General features: G+C 40.6%; 1 protein-coding gene across 1 annotated transcript; it reads right to left on the bottom strand.

Annotated features, from left to right (window-relative positions):
- On the bottom strand, positions 1-6,770 carry RBM15 (RNA binding motif protein 15). The gene is made up of 2 exons (XM_087889607.1): positions 3,707-6,770; positions 1-370 (listed from the first exon to the last, which is right to left on the bottom strand). The coding sequence occupies exon 1, from the start codon at positions 6,588-6,590 to the stop codon at positions 3,774-3,776; it is 2,817 nt and encodes a 938-aa protein (XP_087745733.1). The 5' UTR covers positions 6,591-6,770; the 3' UTR covers positions 1-370; positions 3,707-3,773.
- Between the last annotated feature and the right edge of the window lie 15,810 nt (positions 6,771-22,580).

The raw sequence follows: 22,580 nt of genomic DNA, 5'->3' as shown, positions 1-22,580 counted from the left end.
TTTCCTCAAAAGAAACAATTTATTTAGAATGAAACAAAATCAGCTCGACTGTGAGCGCATGTTTTGAGTGACAGCTATTTTAAGCTGTGTGAGCCATAAAAAGGTTTTTTTTCCTTTACTTTTGCAGAAATCTTGTGTACACAGCACAAAGCAAAGAGGTCAATTTTCCACTTTAAAACATGGGCATTGGCATCACAAATAGCAGATACACAACTTTTTAAGCTGCCATTTTAGTAAAATGCACAAATACTAAACAGATAAGCTTTCTTCCATGAGGCCCATGTAAATTCCACATAAGCCAACGCTTTTCTTCGCAAAGGTCCATTAGAGTTTGGAATCCCTTGTGGTCTTCAGCACTTCACTAGCCTTGCTTTCAGGAGGAAAGAAGAGGTTATTCAGTACAAATGTTTACAAGAGATCTTCCCCCTACATTTACAGATAACTGTTCGAACTACAAGGCTATTAACGTTCTAAGTAATGTCTGAAAACACCAATCACCCTTCACTGGCACAAAGCTTTTGAAATGAATTAACATCTGTATATAAATGCACAAATAGTAGTTCAGGGAGTTAAAATATAGGGTAGAGATTGAAAAAAAATCAGCTGTACTAGTTAAAAAAAACATACAGGAGAAAAATCAACTGAATTTTCACAATTCATACAATTTCTCTCATTTTCAAAAAGTCAAACAAGAACATGATATTTAGTGTTCTGTTTGCAAGTGTATTTTTTCACATTGCTATGTTATCTCCAACTACAGACTCATTACTTACTGGAGAAAACTAGCTAAAATATGCATCGGATTCGCTTCAACCCACATCTGTGTACATTTTTCTAGTTGTTCCAAAATACTTTAGTTTGGATAATGTAAAGGGAAATGTTTATCTTCAGTGACACATCTGGAGCAGCTAATATTGTTTACAGGGGGGAAAACCGAAGGCAAGAAAAATTAACATACATCAAATTACTTTATAATTTTGCAATACATTCAATCAGGCACCCTACATGGATTATTCTTTTGTACACTTAAGTGGCTACCCTTAACTTTTCCATTTTTATCCAATTCAGATGTATTCCTACATTCTTTTACTCTTAAAACATAGTCAAACTCCTACTACTTGTTTAAATTCCTAAGGAAGGCTTCTTCCTTTCCCCCTTATATATCTTGGGAAGAAAAGACCCATGCTAAATATATTGGCTTTAAAAATGCTAATCTTGCCTCCCGGTGTTCCAAATTTTGATAATCCAAATTGGGAGGCAATTGTATAAACATAAAAGTGGATCCTGGTAAATGAGGTAGCCTTAAATTGATACTCCACTGACAGCCAGCCATGTATGATGAACTGTCAAAATGCAAAGCTCCTAGTTAACTTTGGGGGAGGGGGGTGACCCAAACTCTTAAGTTTCCAATTATAGAATTTAAATCCTAAGGACATCAAGCCAGTTAAGATTTTTTTACCCAGCTCCCCCAAAAGTGGTATTAAGTGACTGTCAGGAAAAAACACATTCTCCATCCTAATGTTATAACTCTGGAAACAAATTTCTGAACATCTGCAGCATTCAAATATACATTGCCTTAACGCTTCATAATACCATATACAAAAGATCACAATCCTCTTTTTCTGCATACAGATGTGTCACAAAACTTAACTTTTGCTATGCTGAAGTCTTGGAGGTTGGCTCAAATGAATAATTGCACTGCTGTTATTCTAATACAAACAAAAAGCTATAGCAGCTATAACTAAGTGCTGAGCCATCCAATGTTGGTTATCATTTTAGTCTAAATTGGACTCCTAACATTCTCTTTCTTTCTATAGCTACTACTGGACTATCTTCTTTCTTTAAAAAAAAATCTTAGATAAAAGGTTTGGAAAGCTGAATTGCCCATTTCACATATCCTTAACCCAGTTCAAATCATAAGAAGCAGCACTGAACATAATTTTCAATTAAAATAGAAAAAGAAATCCATGGTGTAGGGTTTCCCAACACCGGTTCCCAAAGGTTGCCTAAAATGCCAGTATGTTCACTTTTCCTCAAATTCAAGTTCTGAAGGATTTTTTTAACAAGGAGAGCACATCAGTATGCATACTATTGCCAACAAGTTTGACTTTCGAATCGGATATTAAAGATTTTCCAAAAAAATACAAGGATGGCTTTCAAATTAATATATTAGTTCAACATAGAGCAAATTCCCTATCCAAATAAATACACTAAGAAAACTCTTTATGTAGCCACTAGCATATTGCATTTGACAAATGCAGTATTATGGATAATCCAATAATATTATGCAGTACAGGCACACAAATCTGTCTTAGTGACTCTGCCTATAACAGTGGCTGGATTTAATTTGGTTCACAGTTCCAAGTTTCATTTATTACAGAACAATTTATATTTTCAGTTTGTATTTCAGAATTGTGGGATTTAGGTTACTATACCCACATTTTTAAAGAGTGAAAGGGTGTAATAGTTTCAGAAGTGAGGCTCTACTTGAAAAAAATACTTTAAGAATAGCATATTTTCCAATATTTCATTGAGCAGTGTTTCATTAAGCCACTTTTCAACTATCGTAATTGTACTTATTCAAATTTGAGAATTGGTTTACACATGAGAAACATATTATTACTATACAGTGGCTTTACAAATGAACAAAAATATTGGACTAGAAAAGAGACCAAGCAAAAAGTCACACATTTAAACTGTTGATTCTTTCCTCCTAAGTCTTATCACATATTTTAAAAAGAACTGCTTTTAAAGGCTTACTTTCAATCGAATTATGTTTTTTTAGTGAATGCAAAAGTGTCAAGATTAAAACAGTGCAAACCAGACTATAAAACCTCGCATAATGCCTATTATATTTTACCTGGAAAATATTGAGCAGTTAAGTTTCTTTTCTATTTCCACAGGGATAGAATGATAATTGAAATGGTTATGTGGCAGAACTTTTCATGAAAGTTAAGTGCCATCTTTGAAACTTGTGTTCCCAAGTTATACTTTAGAATTCATTGTGCCTATTACAATTAGTAATGGGCAAAAACAATGATACCAGTAACCACCTGCTTCTTTAATACAGAAGTTCATGATGTTCATGGGTTATAGTAAAGCTCTCATTACAACTACAACCCTTAAATGCACACAAGTTTTTTAAAAAAATCAACAAAGCAAAATACCATTTAGGAACATTTTTCAAGGGTATTCATTTCTCTGAATTTGGGAACAAAAACTGAAAACCCAACTGAAAGAAAACTACAGTGCACCATCAAGGCTTAATATCAGCTGTTACATGGACTCGACCATGAGTTAATTCAATTTAATTTTACATTTTGTAAACTAGGAATTATTCTGAAATCATAACTATAGTTTAATGGAAGCTGCAGCTCTCAGAATGGGCATGAACCATTTTTGTTTTAAGTATGGCAATTTAGAACGTAAGTATAGGAAAAGATTTTATACCTACTTTAAAGTTGTGAAATGAACAAGGACAAATTAAAAAGAAAAAAGAAAAAAGAGGGAGGCAAGCTTGTTCAATATTTCATATTTTAGTGAAAGCAAGCCATCCCTTTTACTATACTGTCACTAGCAAGACAGTTGAGGGTAGCCTAGTGAACAGTTAATATATCTGCTCTCTAGAGTTTATAGAAAATAAAGGGAAAATAACAGTAACTACAGATCTAAAATTATACTTAGGGTATTGGCTAAGGCTTAGCACCTGGCAGACACTGGAGGAGGGGGGAGTTGTATGAAGCAGCAGGATAAGCACAGAAAGCATTAGGACTTTAAGAAGCACCACGAACAATGATCATGACCAAATAGTCATCTTCCGATTTAGCCAGGGCCTTTGCTGTAGAATCCAGGAATTGCTGAGAAAAATCACAGGGGGGGAAAGCATGCAAGACTCCACTGTTTTCTTTGTCTTTGTTGCCTCCTACTGGGAGGCTTATCACTCCAGCTGCCTGTTTTTGTTTAAGATAGGACACCAGGTTTCTTAATGGCCGCTGGGTAGAGGTGGTATTAGCTTCACCAGCCCCAGATGAGGCACGGTTGTCTGTGGTACCAGGCACAGCAAGGAGAATAGCATATCCATTGGGTCCTGCTACTTTGATACGGCGGGTAACTTCATCTAACTTGGGCTGGTCCAAACGAAGACGCTGTGTGATCTTTAGTTGGGCCACTTTGCCACCAGTTGTTCCTTCCACCAGCAGATTGCTAGCTACGCTGAGGTCACCTTGTAACAGGTGCATGTTTGATGGAAAGTTGCTGTTCTTCAACAGAAGCATTCCTTGCCAGGCTAAGCAGAGTTTGGTAGATGATCCCGACTTTGAGGTTCCATCCTGCTGTTGCTGCTTTTGGGGTGGCTTCAGCCGAGATCCACTGCTACTATTCCCTTCAGAAGTATGCTCATCCTTTTTAGCTGGACTCTTGCACTCTTGGATGGCAGTTGATGCAAGTGTGCGATGTTTTCTTTCTTTTTCCATCAAACTCTTATGTTCCCGCTTCTCACTCTGGCCTCTTTCCAAACTCCCCTTACGCGGCTCTCTGACTGGTGAAGGACGATCCAACAAGAGTAAACGAGAAGAGGGCCGATCAGTATCAGTATTATAGCGGTCTCTGATTAAGCCTGTTTCAGGACTACGATCTTGAGGAGATGCTACAGCAGGGCAGTGACGCTTACGAGATGAAGATGAACGTTCACTATCTGGTGATCGATCCAAATGTCGACCCCCATCCTCCACTAGCCTTCGCTTCCTAGGTGGGTCTCTACTACTACCAAGCTCTCTTTCCCCACGAGTTCTTTCTAAAGACCAACCATCTCGACGCCTTTCCAGACTTTCAAGTGCATCATACACAGTTGCTCGGTTGCCTCGGTCCCGAACTGGAGGTGGAGGAGGCACCCAGTCTGTTTCAGCATATAAGTCTCTATCACGATCACCATAGAGCAGTGGTGGTGTTCTGTCCCGAGCACCTCGGAGTGGATCTGGTGGGGCTCCACGATGTGCTCCAAAAGCTGATGTTTCTGCTACCAGCTCATAGTGAGCAGGGGGTGGAAGTGGCAATGGCTGCAAATAGGGCTGTTGATACCGATGCTCAGTGTCAGCAAAGTCCACACGCAAGCGACGGTCTGGCCCACCCAAAGGAAAGCCACGCATGTGGGTACAAGCAGCTTGTGCAGCATCCAAACTCTCATACTGGATGTAGGCCCATGAGTCACCTTTACGATAATCAATGGTACGAATAGTACCAAAGCGATCAAACTCCCTGGCAAGAGCAGCCAATGGTACCCAGGGTCCCAGACCACCCACCCAGAGTCTCGTGGTGGGGGTTGCTTTACCATAACCAATTTTAATAGGATTGCGCAACAGCACTTTACCAGACATGGCAAGCTTAGCCCGGTGGGCCATATCCAAATTCTCAAATTTAAGAAATCCGTATGTGCTAGTTTGACCCCGGCTTGGCCTCTTAATATCCACTTCGGTGATAACCCCAAAGCGATCAAAAGCCCTACGAAGGTCTGACTCTGTAACCGATATATCCAAATTACCCAGAAACAGGGTGCGATTAGCTCTCTGGTCATCTTCAGGACTGATCTCTTCTTCAGTGGCCGTTCCTGTACCAACCCCACGAAACGCAGCGGCCGCCACTCCAGCAACTCGATCCAGACTGTAGGTGGGCCTCACCCGATCATAGAAACCGCTGTAGTCTCGTTCTCTTTCCAGCTCCCGGGGCAGAGGCGGCGGGGGCAGACGACCCAGGGCAAGCTGCTGCAATCGGAAGTCTCTGTACCCTAAGCCTGCCCCTCCGCCAGCAGGCGAGAGGGCCCTCTGGGTGGCCCCAGTTGCAGGGTGCCTGATAGTGGCGGGAGATGCCCCCGCCACCCCCACTGCTGAGGCCCCATAGGGAGACTCCTTGTCCAAAAGCGCTGGGGAACGACTGCCGCGTCGCCGGCTGCTGCCCCCTCCGCTGCTGCCCCCTACATAAACGGCCTCGATCTTCAGCGGCCGATGGTAGAGGACCAAGCGGCCGCGAGCATGCTTAGCAGCCCGGGCATCCTCAGGGCGGCGGAAATTGACAAAGGCCACCCGCTCGTCGCCGGATCCGGTGCCCGGGGGCAGGCGGCTGATTTTGACGCTGACGTCTCCGAAGCGCTTGAACTCGTGGAAGAGGCCGTCTTCGATCGCCTCGTCGCTCAGCGCCGAGCCCAGCTCGCTGATCTTGAGCGTCTTGTACTCACTGCTGCCGGCGGAGTCGGAGGGGGGCGCGCGGGAATCGACGCCGCGGCCGCTGCTGCCACGCGAGGACGAGGAAGACTCCGCGTTTTTGCTGTTGTTGCTCCCGCCGTAGCCGTGGCGGCCGCTGCCGCTCCCAGAGCCTCCGACCGCGGCCGATTCATATTCACGGCTACTGGCCCGGCTCGCTTTTTCCAGATGAAGGCTCCGCCGACTACTGCTGCCACCGCCCTCGCCCGAGCCGCCGCCCGCAGATTTCCCACCGCCGTTGCTGGGCTTCTTACTGCTCCGCTCGGTCCGCGCCGAAGAAGAATCCTCGCCACCGCGGGACCGTTTGGCCTTGGCAGGCGAGCGCTCCTTGCCCTTCATGGCGGCAAGCGCCAGCAAGAGGGAATCGCGCGCGGAGTATCGCGCCTCACGCACCCGCCGCCATCTTGGAACCTCCGGCAGGCTGGAACTCCGCCCACTGGGCAGGCATTGGACAGTTTAATCGGAGCCCATCGTGTTCATTGCACAAAGGACCTGTCGGTGAAGGAAAGCGTAGAATCTGAAGCGCTCCAAGCACCGGAAACGGAAATTTCGCCTTCCTACGCTACTTTCACCAGGCCGTTGGATGAACGGCCAATCACTCATCGGTTTCTTGAGCGGTAATGGTCCGAACTGGAAGAACTTCCATCCCATTGGCTGAAGCAGGAATCCCAACTCTTTGTTTCCCCACCCCACCTCCACGCTCTTATTGACGGTTTTTGTGGAAGGCCTCAAGTTTCCCCGCCGGCCTGAACCCGCGCGAAAGTGCTCAGACCACGTGGAGCCTTTGGGTTTGACAGACGAACGAGATGGCCGGGGAAGCGGGGGCCTCAGTTGGTTTTTTTGTTTGGGGTCTGCAGTGGACGCAGCTTCGAGTTTTTTTTAGCTTAGGCGGGAAAAGACTTGTCGGATGGATGTAGTTTCGTCTCTCTCTGTTTTTTCCCCAGCGAACGCGGGCGTGTGTTCGTCTGGGCGGGAAACGGTTCTCAGCCTCAGCAATTTTAAGATGTGTGGACTTCAACTCCCACAATTCCCCTGCCGCCAGCCAGGTCATTTCTCCACCCAGTGCTGGCGAGAAAATTCTGGAAGTTGATGTTCACGCATCTTGGTTGCTGAAGCTGAGAAACACGGGCTTAACGGATCACGGAAAGGATGCGAGTCTGCCTCCTCGCATATCTGAACCCCGTCCAAAACGCAAAGCGCTTTTTACCCGGAATCCATTCAAATTAGTTTCCCAAGGCCGCCTCCTCGCTAAGCTACTCTGGGGGCTTACAAAGGGTTAAAAACATCAGGCTATAAAACAGGAGGAATGTAAAAACACATGGAAAATAGAAAGCACCGTCCATCTTCGGTGGTTTCCTGAAAGAATTTGATATTTCGAAGCACGGGCCGAGCTATTCGGTTTATTAAAGTAGTTTGGTTGCTCTTCTCGGAAATCGCGTTCATTAAATCCATAAATCCCATTAAATGGCCGTAACAAGAAAAGCATTTACAAATAATAATTTTAAAAAATCGACTGAAAAGGCTCGCTGGAAATTTTTTTTAATATAGCGCTAAAAAGAAAATGAACCGCAAAGGCAATACTACTGCTGGGTATTTTTCTTCCTATATCCTTCGGGGAATAGGATCTCGTGACCTAGAAATTGTTCATTTAATTTATTTTGTACAATTGCCATGCAAAAATTAAGTATGATTTTAGGACACTAAAACAACAAGAGGGCTAAACCTCAGAACTGTCTTGACTTGTTAGTTTGTTTTATTTAGAACTGCACAAAATGTTGCCCTTGTATACTGTAATCACATTTCAAAGTTATCATTTTAAATGAGCAAATGTGTAAAGTACTGCAGTACTTGCAATTTTTAAAGAAACATTTGCTGAAATTAATGGAAAGTACAGAAGTGAAAGCCAGTTTGGTTGAAGTACTTACTCCACTAGAAACTGAGACTGCAAGTTCTAGTTCTGCTTTAAGCACAAATCCAGTTATTAATCATCAGTTAATCCCCAGATAGAAAGCAAAGAGAAACTTGTGCTGAAAAAATTGGGTGACTTGTCCATGTAGTTTCCAGGAGTCCAGACTGACTTAAAACACAAAATGGAAATAATGCACAAGATGCAAAGCACTCTGATTTGATGTTATTTTTACTCTCTAATGAGATTATTGAACAATTTTTTTAGCAGACTATCATATTCATGATTTTCACAAGTTAGTTATTAGTTATTAGTGACTACTAGCTAGAACATCTTTCTCAAGGTAAAGTTTCTAGTGCAGATTATGACCTGCCAGCCATTTTTCTTGTTTACTTGTCCTCAGAGAAACCACTTCTGCTTACTTAAATAATAAAACGAAGGGAGGAGAAAATTGGGGCCAACTAGCCTATTTTTCCAACAGCATGCAATGATTCTGAGTAAACAGGGTTGCTGATTAACTTCTCCAAGAAACCTTCCCTCCAAATGATGCTGCTCTGCCCAAGATTCACATTATGTTGGCCAAGGAGAGAAGATTCACGGCAAGTGGACTGGACAGAAGCAATCACCAGTCTTCAAGCAGTATTGGGAAACAAATTACTCCTAATTTTGCTAAGTAAAGAAGCAATCTTCAACACTATCATTGCGAAGATATGGCTTCCTTCCTACTTCCTAGTTATTTTGTTCAAGAATATTTTTAAAGTGTGGATATTATTTCAAACATGCACTAAAAATGGAATCTCAGATAATGATGCATCAATGAATTCATAAAAATTTAAGACCACTCAGCTGGTGTTAGTACCTAAGGTGGCAGTAGAACTAATGGTCTCATGGTTTCTATCTTGATGCATTAACCACTCCTGTACACCAAACTTTCTCTCTTAGTTTTATTAGTCTTTAATATTTTATTTATTAATTATTATTTAATATGTGTCAACTGTGCATCTCTTGTTTCAGTGATGTGAACAGAATTAGCTGAAAACATTTATTTCTGGGCATGGTTGATACGGTTGCCAAGCTAGACTTTTTGTTCAGATATCATGGCTCTGCTTCCCCTTGGGAGGAAGTTTTTGCCTCCTTTTGACACCCAGCTGAGTTAGAAATTTTGTAAGGGGAATGCTAGTTGGCAGCTTTGCAGCGTCTCCTTAGTAGCTCAATCAAATTTTTAAAAATTAATTTTTGTTTCTAAGCAAGGCGATTGTTAAGTGAGTTACATGGATTTTATGACCTTTTTTGCCATGATTCTTAAGCAAATTGCTGCCGTTAAGTGAATCACACAGTCATTAAGTGAATCCAGTTTCCCCCATTGGGGAGGTCAAAAAAGGTGATCCTGGGATGCCTCAACCATCATAAATACATACCGGTTGCCAAGCACCTAAATTTTGATGGGGATGTTCTGATGGCCATAAGTGCAAAGACTAGTCATAAATCACTTTTTCAGTGCCACTGTAACTGTGAATAATCACTAAATGAATGGTTGTAAGTTAAGGACTACCCGTATTTTGTCCATTTCCACCTTTTAGGCCTGGCAAGGTGCATGTCAAGTTAGTGGGTTTTCTCATTTTATATTTTCTATACCTTTTATAGGGAATTCGGTGGTGGTCAGATTTTTGTTATTGCAACATCTGAGATCAGGACTGACTTTGCTTTTTGATTTGAATATTTCAGAACTGAAGATAACCACAGATTTTCTTCATAGCGATTCTGGAAGTTTGGGGAGTGAAAGTAGTGATGGTATGAAAATGTGATCAGATTACTTTTGTAAAGTGGCAATGTTACATATTATCACTAGGTTAGATTATGAAATCTATATAGGAATCATTTGTTGATTTAACCTGAGAAGTATTAGGGTTAGAAATCAGTGCCAGATAATTTCACATTTCAATATAACTTGTCTTCATCCAAACAAAATACTAAGAGCCTGTGTGGGAGTCAGGCAGAAGAAGATACTCAGACTGGGTGTCATAGAAACGAATTAATGGTTACCATGAATCTATTTTGAAATCACATTGACAGAACCTCCATTAATTTCTATTTTGAGCAGCTTTATTGGGTTTGGAGAAGGATGACATAGCAGAAGAGCATACAAGGCTGAATTTGATCATAATGGAACTGAGACTGTATTCTTATATAACTGTATTTACAGTTCTTTTGAATGATATATAGCATCCTTATTGAAGACTATATGGTTCAGTTGCTTCTCTCCCCCCCCCCCCCCATTTACGACATTTAACACACTGGATGGAAATACATTTTCTGCCAAAACTAAAATACAAGATTACATTTCTGTCCAATATTCATTTATCTATTAAATTTATTGGCCGCCCACCTTACTACAATAAGAGAGAATATTGGACTTCTAATATGCAAGAAACCAAACCTAGTATAGTTATCCCATCAGTGAAGAGAAATGCAGATAGTCTTTCACTTACGACCACAATTGAGCCCAAAATTTATGTTACTGAGAAATTTGTTGTTTTTCTCCATACTACGACTTTTCTTCCCACATTTGTTAAATGAATCACTGCAGTTGTTAAATTAGTAACATGGTTGTTAAGTGAATCAATACAGAAGATCCCACTATTTTAACCAAATAAATTCTGTGCTTATACTATAATGGAAATACGTAATCAGAATAGGTATCATAACCAGTGGATGTTCAGCTCAGGCAAGGAAGTACAACCATAAGTTTTAAAAACAGTCCAAAGATAAGCCACAATATAGAAGAGCAGCACACAAGGATTGTCCTAGCAACAGGAGTTATAGATTCCCTGCAAATCAGACAAAGAACTCACAATAACATCCAATATTCTGTCATGAGTTCTGGAGGTGAGATATTCCAGGAGCCATCACCCAAAGCGGGTCATCTTCTTTGGTACATGTAAACATACAAAGTAACATAAAAGCTTCCCTATTATCTACAGTGGAACATCCTGCAGGGACACTACTGTGTTAATTACCAGAAATCCTGCAGTCACCCTTCAACTCCCCTTATAACCCATATAAGATGAATCTGCCTGGAGGGTGATATTCTCCTAACTGGGACAGCATCAACGTGTCCCATCTTTGTTAAGCATGTTTTCATGATGCTGCCTTCTCCAATCAACCACTGAAGCCATTTAGATCTTCTAATTTTTGCCAACGCATTTTTTTTTTTTTTTTTGCTATCAGTATGATCTAGCGTGCTGTACTGACAATTGCCATACTGCTCCAAATATGGCCCCCTTCTCTGAAATCACTGGGCACTAATCTCCATGGATATTTTGACTCTGGCTGTAAAGGAGAGACTGGACACTTGGCTTCTGCAGAGAATCCTGCTCCAGAACTGCTGAATAATGCCTTACCACTACTTTCCAAAACAATTGTCCTGTCTTAGATATGCAAACCTAGCACCTTTTCAAAATCCAAACCTTATTTAAACAAAGATTTATCTTTATTTATTTAGCATACGGCAATGTTACATTAGCCGGGAGTGTACAGTGCTATTTACAAAGTAGTTGTTTGGCTGCTGACGATTGCCAGTCGGTTCTGTTCACACTCATCCACTATCCAGAGTGCACCACGGGGCAGATCTGCTCATAAGAAATTAGTGGCATCCTGCAGCTTCATCCTGGGCCTTCTCATCACCAATGTTGCCTTGCAGTCAGGTATCACATCTGGGCAAGTCCAGCACTGGTAGACTATTCACACGAAACACCACCACATTTTCCACCAAAGTTACATCTATTTTATCTACTTGTATGTAGCATGCTTTCGAAGTGCTAGATGGGCAGAAGCTGAGGCAAGTAACAGGAACTCACTCCATCGTGCAGTGCTAGGACTCGAACTGCCAGAGCAAAGACCATCTCCATTGTCTTTAAGCCATTGAGCCACTGTGCCTCTACAGATTTATCTATTAGTTTTTATCTATTATTTATTTAACACTAGTATTGTGTTAAACTGGGAAAAAGATGTCCTATTAGTAATATGTTGCTAGCTCTGTCACCATTAGCTTTATTAGTTTTCTATTTCTTCTGCTGACAAGTTTTGTGTGGCTGTATTTATCTGCTGTTTATACTACTTCTGTTATTATTGAAAACACAGGCATAACTGGTAACTTATCTGTCAACACATCCAGGATCAGAACCTTATAACTTCTGTCTTCATAATGTTTGCAGTTACTTTGTAATCATCCTTATTGGGGAGAGGGGAATTTTCAATACTTTGTTTTAGTTTTGATGACAATAAGTGCTTTGGGGAACATTATGGGAAAATCATATTTGCATGATTTTGGAACTCTACCATGTATGTTTTCCACTGTGGTCCACAGCTGCTTTGGGAACATCCAAGCATAAGGACAGAGTTACACACCTTGGTCCTTTGCTAAACTGCTGTATAAAGATAGTCAGGCCAATTGTCATTACAGGTGGAGATGGAGTTGCATAGAGCAGGGAGCTTTAGGAGAAATCATTCCTGATTCATCTTGCATGCCTCAGCCACATCTATGGCCTCACAGCTAGAGTTCTTTGGGTTTTGTGCCCTGTCAGAAAAGTGCTAGACTCGTATTCAGAAATAGCCTGACTGAAAGTGACATGCCCAAAGAACCTACATATCTGTTAATCTGGGAACATGATGAACTAAATAACCTGTTATTTTGAGCATTTTAACTTCCGCTTCAGGACAGGAAATTAGCATAGCTTTAACATAGCCAATTGCTTTTGCTCTTAATATCTGTATTATCAAAATTGTTGATTCTTCTGCAACTAAGATTGGTGGATTAGAAATTTATGGCATTATTCTGAATGTTTGTGATTCCAACAACTTTGAAAGATATTCCTGTTATACGTTTATTAAATTCTTTTGCTTTTGGGAAAAATGTAAAAACTGTCACTAGTAGAATTCGTGAATCTTTTGCTGTTGTTCCACAAACAATGCAGAGATATCTACCTTTTTACATCATTTTCTGAATATCTGTGTTTGGGTGTTGTACTAATTTGGATTGGTATAAATTGTCATTCCATTGTCTTAATGGCAACATATTTTTCCCTCTTCACATCAGAATATAGAATTCCTTCATGGAATGGGATGAAAACAGATGCCAGTTGTTTTATTTACCACTGATCAGCAGAGGGCAGAAACTGTATAAGAATTTTTCTAACACTTCCCTGATTGTAGTGTTCTATCATCTGTCACTTATTTTAGACGTTGATAATGATAGCATCCAGAGTCTGAATTGTAACATCTGCTGTAATATTTCATTTCACTAAAATAATTCATTCCTGCCTAAGTTTTTCAGTCAAATGGCTGACGGCAATGCTAAGTTTGAATAAATAATGAGAGAACTTTAAGACCCATTAATGCAGCCATTGATCTCTTTCTCCTAGAATTCTGAGAATGATCAAGTGCTTTCAAACGGGGTTCCTGGCACTGTCATTGCTCTTCCACAGTTAGCTGAAAGCTGAATTGCAATTGGCTGTCCGTTCATCAGAGGTCCTGTGCATTTTGAAATCCACATCTTGTTCTGTTCTATACATAAAATGGGAATAGAGTTGCCAAGCAGGCAAGCTTTCAGCACTAATTATGACACAAAGTTCTCCTGTCAATATGTCAATAATTTCTTAACATCATTGTAATACTGCTCTCTCTTTCACCTTTAATTGTAGTTGCTATTGTTGTTGTTGTTACAATTCTTATTGTCTACATAATAGAGCTAGAAAATTGCAAATATGCCTATTTCTAAGTATATAAACTGAACTATAAGTCCTGTGGAGTTCATCTCAGAGCAAAGTCTAATCAAACTTTATTGTAAGTTGACTTTAGCAGAATCTTGCAAGTCTGAAAATACATTTTCTTCCCATTATCTTTACAGCCCAACAAACTAGGGAAGGTCCCTTCTGAGACCTTTGCCATACATTTCTTCTGAGGGCTGAACTGACTCTTACTTTACCATTTTCCTGGTTGTGACTCTTTTCCTGTCTCCTAGGTAATGCCCACATGCCTACAAGTTTTTAAAAAACAAAACAAAACAGAAGAATTAGATTTCCAAAATCTCCAGGAATGCTTTGCTTTGAAATAATCTATCACTTAAAGAGGAGAATAAAAATAGGGACTTCTATGATGGCCATGGTAAGCTGAATGACCTTGAATGAGCAGGGATGGCATTGTGGCAGGAATCAGCAACCTGAAACTGAACTCTTTGGATAAATTCAAGTATAGTTGGAACAATAGACTTGGAAATTAAAGTTAAATTAAAGTTAAATTAAAGATTGTCTGCTATCATAGACAAACTGGATGTAAAAGGGCAGAGCTGAGGATTTTGTACAGTTTCTGCATGATAAAATCACTCAGATCCAGATATCAGATTGGACTCTGACAGGGCAGAATCCAATCGGGAGACTAGAGTGGGTCTTGAGAATAATATCTGGATTGAGTTTGACCCTGTTTCTGTCAAGGAAGTGGACAGAATTATGGGCAAACTTAGTTCCTCCACTTGCTTATTGGATCCTTGTCCCTCCTGGTTGGTTTCGGCTGCCAGGGAGGTGACTAGAGACTGGATCCAGGCAATTGTCAATGCTTCGTTGAGAGAGGAGAACTTCCCCGCCTCTCTTAAGGAGGCTGTGGTTCGACCTCTCCTCAAGAAGCCTTCCCTGGATCCAGACTCACTTAATAACTATTGTCCCGTCTCCAACCTTCTCTTCATCGCGAAGGTTGTTGAGACTGTATTGGCGCAACAGCTCCCACAATTCCTGGAGGAAACGGAATACCTTGACCCGTACCAATCGGGTTTCTGACACGGACACAGCACGGAAACGGCATTGGTCGTTCTGGTGAATGATCTCTGGCGGGCTCGGGATGGTGGTTGTTCCTCCATCCTGGTCCTACTTGACCTCTCAGCGGCTTTTGATCGACCATGGTATCCTACTGCAGTGACTTGTGGGGTTAGGGGTGGGAGGCACTGTCTTACAGTGGTTCTCCTCCTACCTCTCGGGTCGCTTTCAGTTTGTATGGGCGGGAGGACAGAGATCCACCCCAAGGCCCCTTAATTGTGGGGTGCCTCAGGGGTCGGTTCTCTCCCTGCTACTCTTTAACATCTATATGAAGCCACTGGGTGAGATCATTTGTGGCTTTGGGGTGAGATATCATCAATATGCTGATGATACCCAATTATACATCACCACCCCAGAGATGCCCTTTCCGTGATGTCCCATTGCCTGGAGGCGGTACGGGCCTGGATGGGCAGAAACAGACTCAAACTCAATCCCTCTAACACTGAGTGGCTGTGGATGCCGGCATCTCGGGTTTCAGAGGCCCCATCACTTTTGATAGATGGGGAAAAACTTGCACCCGTTGATAGGGCTCGCAACTTGGGTGTCCTCCTGGATGCTCGGCTGTCCCTAGAAGACCATCTAACGGCCGTGACCAGGGGGGCCTTTGCACAGATTCGCCTGGTGTGCCAGTTGCGCCCTTTCCTGGACCGAGATGACTTTGCACAGTCACTCATCTCCTGGTTACTTCTTGCTTGGATTACTGCAATTCCCTCTACATGGACCTGCCCCTGAGATGCACCCGGAGACTCCAGCTGATCCAGAATGCAGCTGCACGGGTTGTTACGGGAGCCCCTCATTACTCCCATATAACACTCCTCCTGCGTGAGCTGCACTGGTTACCAGTGGTTCTCTGGGTCCGCTTCAAGGTGCTAGTCCTCACCTATAAGGCCCTACATGACTTAGGTCTGGGATATTTGCAGGCCCTTCTCCTGCCTGCCTCTCACCGTCCTGTTTGCTCACATAGGGCCGCTCTCCTCAGGGTTCCAACGGCGAGCCAATGTTGTCTTGCTGTGCCCAGGGGTAGGGCGTTCTCTGTGGGTGCTCCCACCCTCTGGAATGAATTACCTACCGAGCTCCGGATGGCTCCTGATCTCCGTTCCTTCCGTCGGGACTTGAAGACTTGGCTGTTCAAACAAATAGGCTGACTCTGATTCCGGGTTTTATTATTTACTATTAATTAATTATTTGGATTAAAATGGGATTTTATTTACTTGTTTTTTAACTTGTCTTCGCCGCCCTGAGTCCTTCGGGAGAATGGTGGCATATAAATACATGTAATAAAATAAATAAATAAATAAAAGAGATTCTAAAACTGGAACAAGTTTTACTGGACAAGACCGAGGATAATTTGAATGTGGATTTAAAAATGACAAATTATAAGAATGATATAGAAAAAGATGTTACATTATCCACTATACAAATGAAACCTGCTAATGTCTTAATAATTAAATGGGATATACAAATAAGAAACCATAAGAGTGACTTAGATAATTTTCTTATTTAGGATTTACAAAAGAGACTTCTTAAAGTTTCAGAGAATTTTTTGAGAAGAGATAAAGAGAAAAGGAAATCAAATTTTGGAACATAATTTAAAGGGATTAAAGTTAAAATAAAAGGGAAGGAATATAAAGATGGTTTATTTGACCAAGGTTAAAATATATGTGTTGTTTCTAGTAACCCTTGAAGGATTTTTATTGACCAGAACCAAATGATGAGGCTTTAAAGGTTTGGAAAAAGATACTTTTTATTTTATTTTTAGAGAAAGTGGTGAGACTAAGAATTTTTTGATACATAAGAGATGAGATGTGAGAAGAGGAAATCTTTTGTTGCATTCTCAGAGAAAGTGATTAGTTACTGAAATTGTTTGTACTTGTTGTGATGAAGAGAAATGGCTTGGAAGAAGGGTCAAGTAAGCATGCTTTGTCTTCCTTTCTCTTGACTGGGGGGGGATTATATAGAAGAAGTGAACAATTAAATAGGATTAATTAGCTTGGAGGGGTTTACTTATGTTGTATACTAGTTATTTCAATAGATGGGAAATTCTCTTTCAAGGCAATTTATTTTCTTAGAACTGACCCCCACATTCCATCATCATCCCAAGAACCACCCCCAAAAAACAAAACAGGAATAGTTTGTTTTTGTTTTGACTTCCTCTACTGGAGAAATGGATAATTTGATCTGCCTCTGTAAGTAAAATAGAAAACACAACAAACCACAGCCTGTCATTTGCATGCTGGCTGGATCCCTTCTGATGGGGAGAAGGGGTCTTTTTCTTGTCAACTACTTCAGAAGATAGCTCCTACTGACTTACTGTTTGGCAGCTCTTGTCAATTTCATCCCTAGGGATGAAAGGGAAAGGGAAAGCTAAGGGAAATCGTCATTTCCCTTAGCTACATTATATCACCCAAGGAACTGTGAGGACTGAAAGACAGCATGGGTCCCCATTCAAATTAGGCCAATGAGTGACTTTTATATCAGAATCCAAAGTGATGGGAGAAGGAATACTTGGTTATCTGGAAGTCTCTTGATAAAACTAGAAGAAAAACTGAGAGCCAATTTGGGGTAATAGTTAAGGCATCAGGTTAGAAACCAGGAGACAGTTCTAGTCCTGCCTTAGACACAAAGTGACTCTCAGCCTAGGAAAAAACAGTCAGTGACAAAAAAAGTTCCAAAATCTTGCCAAGAAAATTGCAAGGACTAGTCCAGGAAGTTGCCAGAAGTCAACTCTGACATGAAGGCACTTAAAAGAAACTTCTATAATATTGTTAACACTATTAGCCATTCTGCTATTGGGGAGAAATGGTATACAGATAAAACAATGTGATATAAGATACTACTGCGCTAACCTCTTTGTTGTACAATATTTAGCTTAAACAAGCATAATCTGATACTCAAAATTTATATTTTGTTCATACACACACACACACACACACACACACACGTTATATATATATTCTGGAAATTACGTGAACTAGAATTGAAAATGTAAATGAGCAAGCTTACATTGTTTAAAAACCTCAGTTAAGCCTTGAACAAAAGCACAGATTTTTTCCCAGAATTGGACAGATACTTTTAATTTCCTGAAAACGAATATATAATAATATAATCTAATAATAATGACATAATAAATTCATTTGGGGGGCAGGCAGAATATCAGTTCTATTAATATCAAATTCTAATCATTTTCTGAAGGAGTGCCTTCTGCTCTAAAGTATTCATCTAAGAAAATGTTTTTATTATTTTGATGGAATTTATTTTTATTTTATTTATTTATGAAATTTATTTACTGCTCATCTCGTATCCAATGACTCTGGGCGGCTTGCAACATAAAAACTTTAAACAACATTAAAATCGTCAATCGTAAAAAAAAAAAAAACCTGATAAAAACATTAACACAAGATGGCAAAGGAGGGAGCCAGACACATGGGGGATTCAAGTTTTAATTAGTCAACCACTCCAGTATGAAGCTCCCTCATTGGGTCCCCAAGCTGTCTGGCAGAGCCGAGTCTTAAGGCTCTTACAGAATTTCAAGAGAGTGGGAGCCAATATCATCTCAAAGGGTAAGAATGTTCTCTGCTTGTAAGTTTCTAAGATCACTGTCCCAAGGATCAGAAAATATGTTCCCAGCTATCTTACCCTCTATAGTTCTTTTTTTTTTCTTTCTTTCTTTCTTTCTTTCTTCTTCTTTTTCTTTTTTTGGAGGCATAATTAGAGAGGAAGACAGCTGGAGGTTGGAGCTTCACTTTTCAGCCTGCTTACCTGATAAAGCTTTAAATTGCATAAGTGATATTTGGGCAGGCAAGGACAAATGCCAAGAAAAGCAACGGAGAATGTGATGATAGTTTTGATTTGAGACTACAGGGGTAAAGTCATCCATTTTAACAACTGTTTCTAAACCTTTGCATTTACGAGCAGCCATTCTGGTGAATCTGAAGATGTTTCAGCAATTCCTAGGAGCTGAATTTCTACTGATGCAAGAATGGATAAGGCAAAGGATCTGCCCAATGTGTGGGACGCATGGAGCAAGTAGTCAACAGGTTTCATACATAAGGGCTGCCACATTATTTTCTGTTCTTGTTTCCCTGCACTATCAGTCTTTATGCTACATACTAGAAGTTTTAATCACAAACATGTGCCACATCAGTCACTAAACTGGTGCAGATTGTCAGGAAGCTTCAGTGTAAACTCACAAATAATCTGACGTTATTGCACCATTGCTGTTTAAGTAGGTACTGTAATTTCAAATGCTCTTCCAATTACCTTAATCATGGAAGAAAGGATTGGGAACCTGAGTTAAGTCTAGCAGGAGATGCAGATAAATTTCTCATTGTAATTATTTTGTGTTTTATTTTCTTATAGCTTCTGATTCTCTTTGGTTCTTGCAAGCCTTGCTGAAATGCTATTCTTGCTTGAGAAAATCTTTCGGTTCTTGTCATCAGCTGACAACTTATCAAGACAAGAACTTGATTGGTTGTACATAGTTACTTAAACATCAGGTTTTTCCAAATTGGAAAGCAATAGGTATATTATATAGAATAGTTCCACTCTCCCTCCCCCAAATAATGGTGGATAAACCATTCTGTTATTTTTTTTACAAATGACAGTTTGAATGGTTCACTAGCTAGAATCCTGTGAGCAATGGGCAGTCTTGTGATACCTAACAATTATTTTCTGTTGCTGTCTAGAAGGGATGATAGGCTACGGCCGTGATGGTGAACCTATGGCACGCGTGCCAGAGGTGGCACGCAGTGCCCTCTCTGATGGCATACAATCCATTACCCCAGTTCAGCTCTGCTGCGCATGTGCACATGCCTCCCGCCGGCCGGTTTTCGGGTCTCCTGTGCATGCGCAGGGGGTGGGGTGTGTGCGGGGGGCACGCACGCATGCATGGGAGAGGCATGCACAGGGACCATGCACGCATTGCATTTTGAAGGTTCAGGCACGCCCATGAGCATTTGTGCGCATGTGCGCTGCTTTGGGCACTCAGTCCAGAAAAGTTTAGCCATCACTGGGCTAGGGAGAGATCAAGGAAAGAACAGTAACTTTATTGCATTTAAATCTTACAGCCTATCTGCCTTGCATATATAGGCTTGACTCACACTGTATACTCAACCAAAACATGTAATCATTCAGCATGATGTGAGAAGGCAGACCTAACATTTCTAGTTTATTTATTTATTTATTTATTTATTTATTTATTTATTTATTTATTTATTTATTTATTTAATGTAATTATATGCCGCCCATCTCCAGAAGGTCTCAGGGCGGCGAACACAAGTTAAAAACATGTACAGCAAAATCCCATTAGTTCCTCATAATATAGTTAATTCTTATTGGCTATAAGAATTTGCTTTAAGTCAACCAGTTAGTTTTCAAAATATCACAGGAGGTTTTGTATTGTAACTGTTATGATTTAACACGAGTCATTTTTTGAAATGCATTTGTTGTATGCATACATCTCCTCCCTCAGAAGAGAAATATCATCGTCTTTGATATTTCAGACTTTGCCAAGGAAATTCAGCCAAGATCTTTTTAGTATGTCCTTCAAAAATTTATGGATCTGAAGAATCAAGACCATCCCAAGTTTCAGATGGCAAATGTAATGAAGAATGCACAAGCATCCAATCTCTCATGAAGTGTTAAATTGACAGAGTTAGGAATACAACATCTGTCAAATATTCAATGGAGACTATTGAAGAGAAACAGGAGGACAGGAAGAAAGTAAAGGAAACTAATATAGAAGCAGGAAAAATGAGGGGTTCAAAAAACAATATTACTTGATGTCATCCAATCAATATTCATTATCCCATGATTTTTTTAAAAAAAATAAGGCATCTGAGCCAGAAAATATCCCCGGGGTTGGGCGGGGTGAATCCTGGGGAGAGCTTGGAAATGGATAAGGCCCTTGACCAGGACCCACAGAAAAAGTAGGGGGAAAGCTGTAGTTGAAGGAGTACTAGCAGTCCCAAGTCTCAGTCAGGACTTCCAGAGCAGCCCCAAGACTTTGAGAGTGACAGAGACAACAGAGACCAAATTACAATAGTGCCAGACCACAGGAGAAGGCTCCTTTAGAATAATGGTCTACCTAGGAGTTATTGTTGCTTCTAAGTAAGACAGCAGTCTCAAAGGGGGTAAATATTTCATCAGTTGGAAATGATTCAGTACTAGAAAAACAGCTATATGCTGCTGTGATCAGCTGTCAGAACTTTCTTTGCTCCTTAGACTTGAGCCCAAGATCTCATGGCTTCTTAACGTATTATCATTTGCCAGTTTCATGAGCAGAGTAATGGCTACACTACACAGTCCCAGTCACGATGGATTTTCACGTATCGCAAATACCTCATAATTGAAGGTGAGGATGATGATAAGTATGTTAGGGACTATCTGGGCATCAATTTTTTTCTCTTATAGAGCACCTGGAAAGTGTGAGGACAGATAAATTATCATTCAGATAACCTGGATTATTAGTGAATATACATATACTATACAATGTAAAACGGGGGATAATCTCACAAAGATTGTTTAATGTATTTATATAATTACATAATGCAACAAAATTTCTATTTAATAACCAGCGGAGGAGAAAGATTGAACTGCAAATTACCACATATATGTCAATGATATCGTTACAAAAGTGATGCAGATCACCATGTAAGGCAAACAATTAATAGACTTTAACTGCCTCATCCAAAATCAGATTCAGGGAAATATCCATTATTCCAAGGAGACACAAATTTCAACCCTTACATTTGAAGTCTGCTAAACTAGTGTCCATTCTATGGCAGTTTCACTGCGTTAATACAGGCTAGGCTAGTACATGATGATCATGTGTTACCTCAAAGGCACTTTGCTTCTCAGAGGTGACACGATTCATATTACTTGAGGAGCAATCATGACATTCTATCTTTGAGGCCTCTGGCGTATCCAGGAGCCTGAAGGCTTTTGTGCATCTTTTGTAAAACAGTTTTGATGGCATCTTTGTCTGCAGCAAACTGAACCTATGTGAAAATGACGATACTGTAAATGTGCAGCAAGATCAGGAGGTAAATGCCACTTCGATGAACAAGGTCCCGACAATTGATGCAATTTGTAGGTGTATTTTGTGATGTCCATTTTCTCACTACCCTCCTCCCAGTTCTCCTATTGACCCCCTTTTGAATGACCGCTGCAACTGCTCCATCACATTAATTGTTTCATCACTTTCAAAATTTTGCACAGCCCGGATATAAAATCAGTTTTGGCAGCAAATGTTCCTTGCATGTGGATACGCCAAAACACTTCCAATTGATTTTTTTTCAAAATGTATAGTTAAACTGAACTCTTTTTAATTTTATTATTGATATCCTGCCTTTCATGATGAAGGCCATTACAAACATTTTGCAAGCAATATAAACAGGTGGAAATAAAAATAGTGTACAATAGTATTTAAAAGCCAAACATCTAGAATCCTTCCCACAGGGCAATTGTTTAGTAAAGCTTGTATCAGGTTGCGGAGGAAGGAAAGAGTCAAACTGAGCAAGTGTCTGTGTTGCTTTTTATCTGCCTCCGTTTCTCTCCTTC

Source organism: Pantherophis guttatus, chromosome 3 (genome assembly GCF_059756535.1).
Source record: "Pantherophis guttatus breed Tessera chromosome 3, ASM5975653v1, whole genome shotgun sequence".
Taxonomy (NCBI): Eukaryota; Metazoa; Chordata; class Lepidosauria; order Squamata; family Colubridae; genus Pantherophis; species Pantherophis guttatus.
This window is presented reverse-complemented; position numbering and strand designations above follow the sequence as displayed.

What these genes read in the sequence shown, in the direction of transcription:
- RBM15 (XM_087889607.1), bottom strand. Translation starts at nt 6,590, where the DNA reads ATGAAGGGCAAGGAGCGCTCGCCTGCCAAGGCCAAACGGTCCCGCGGT.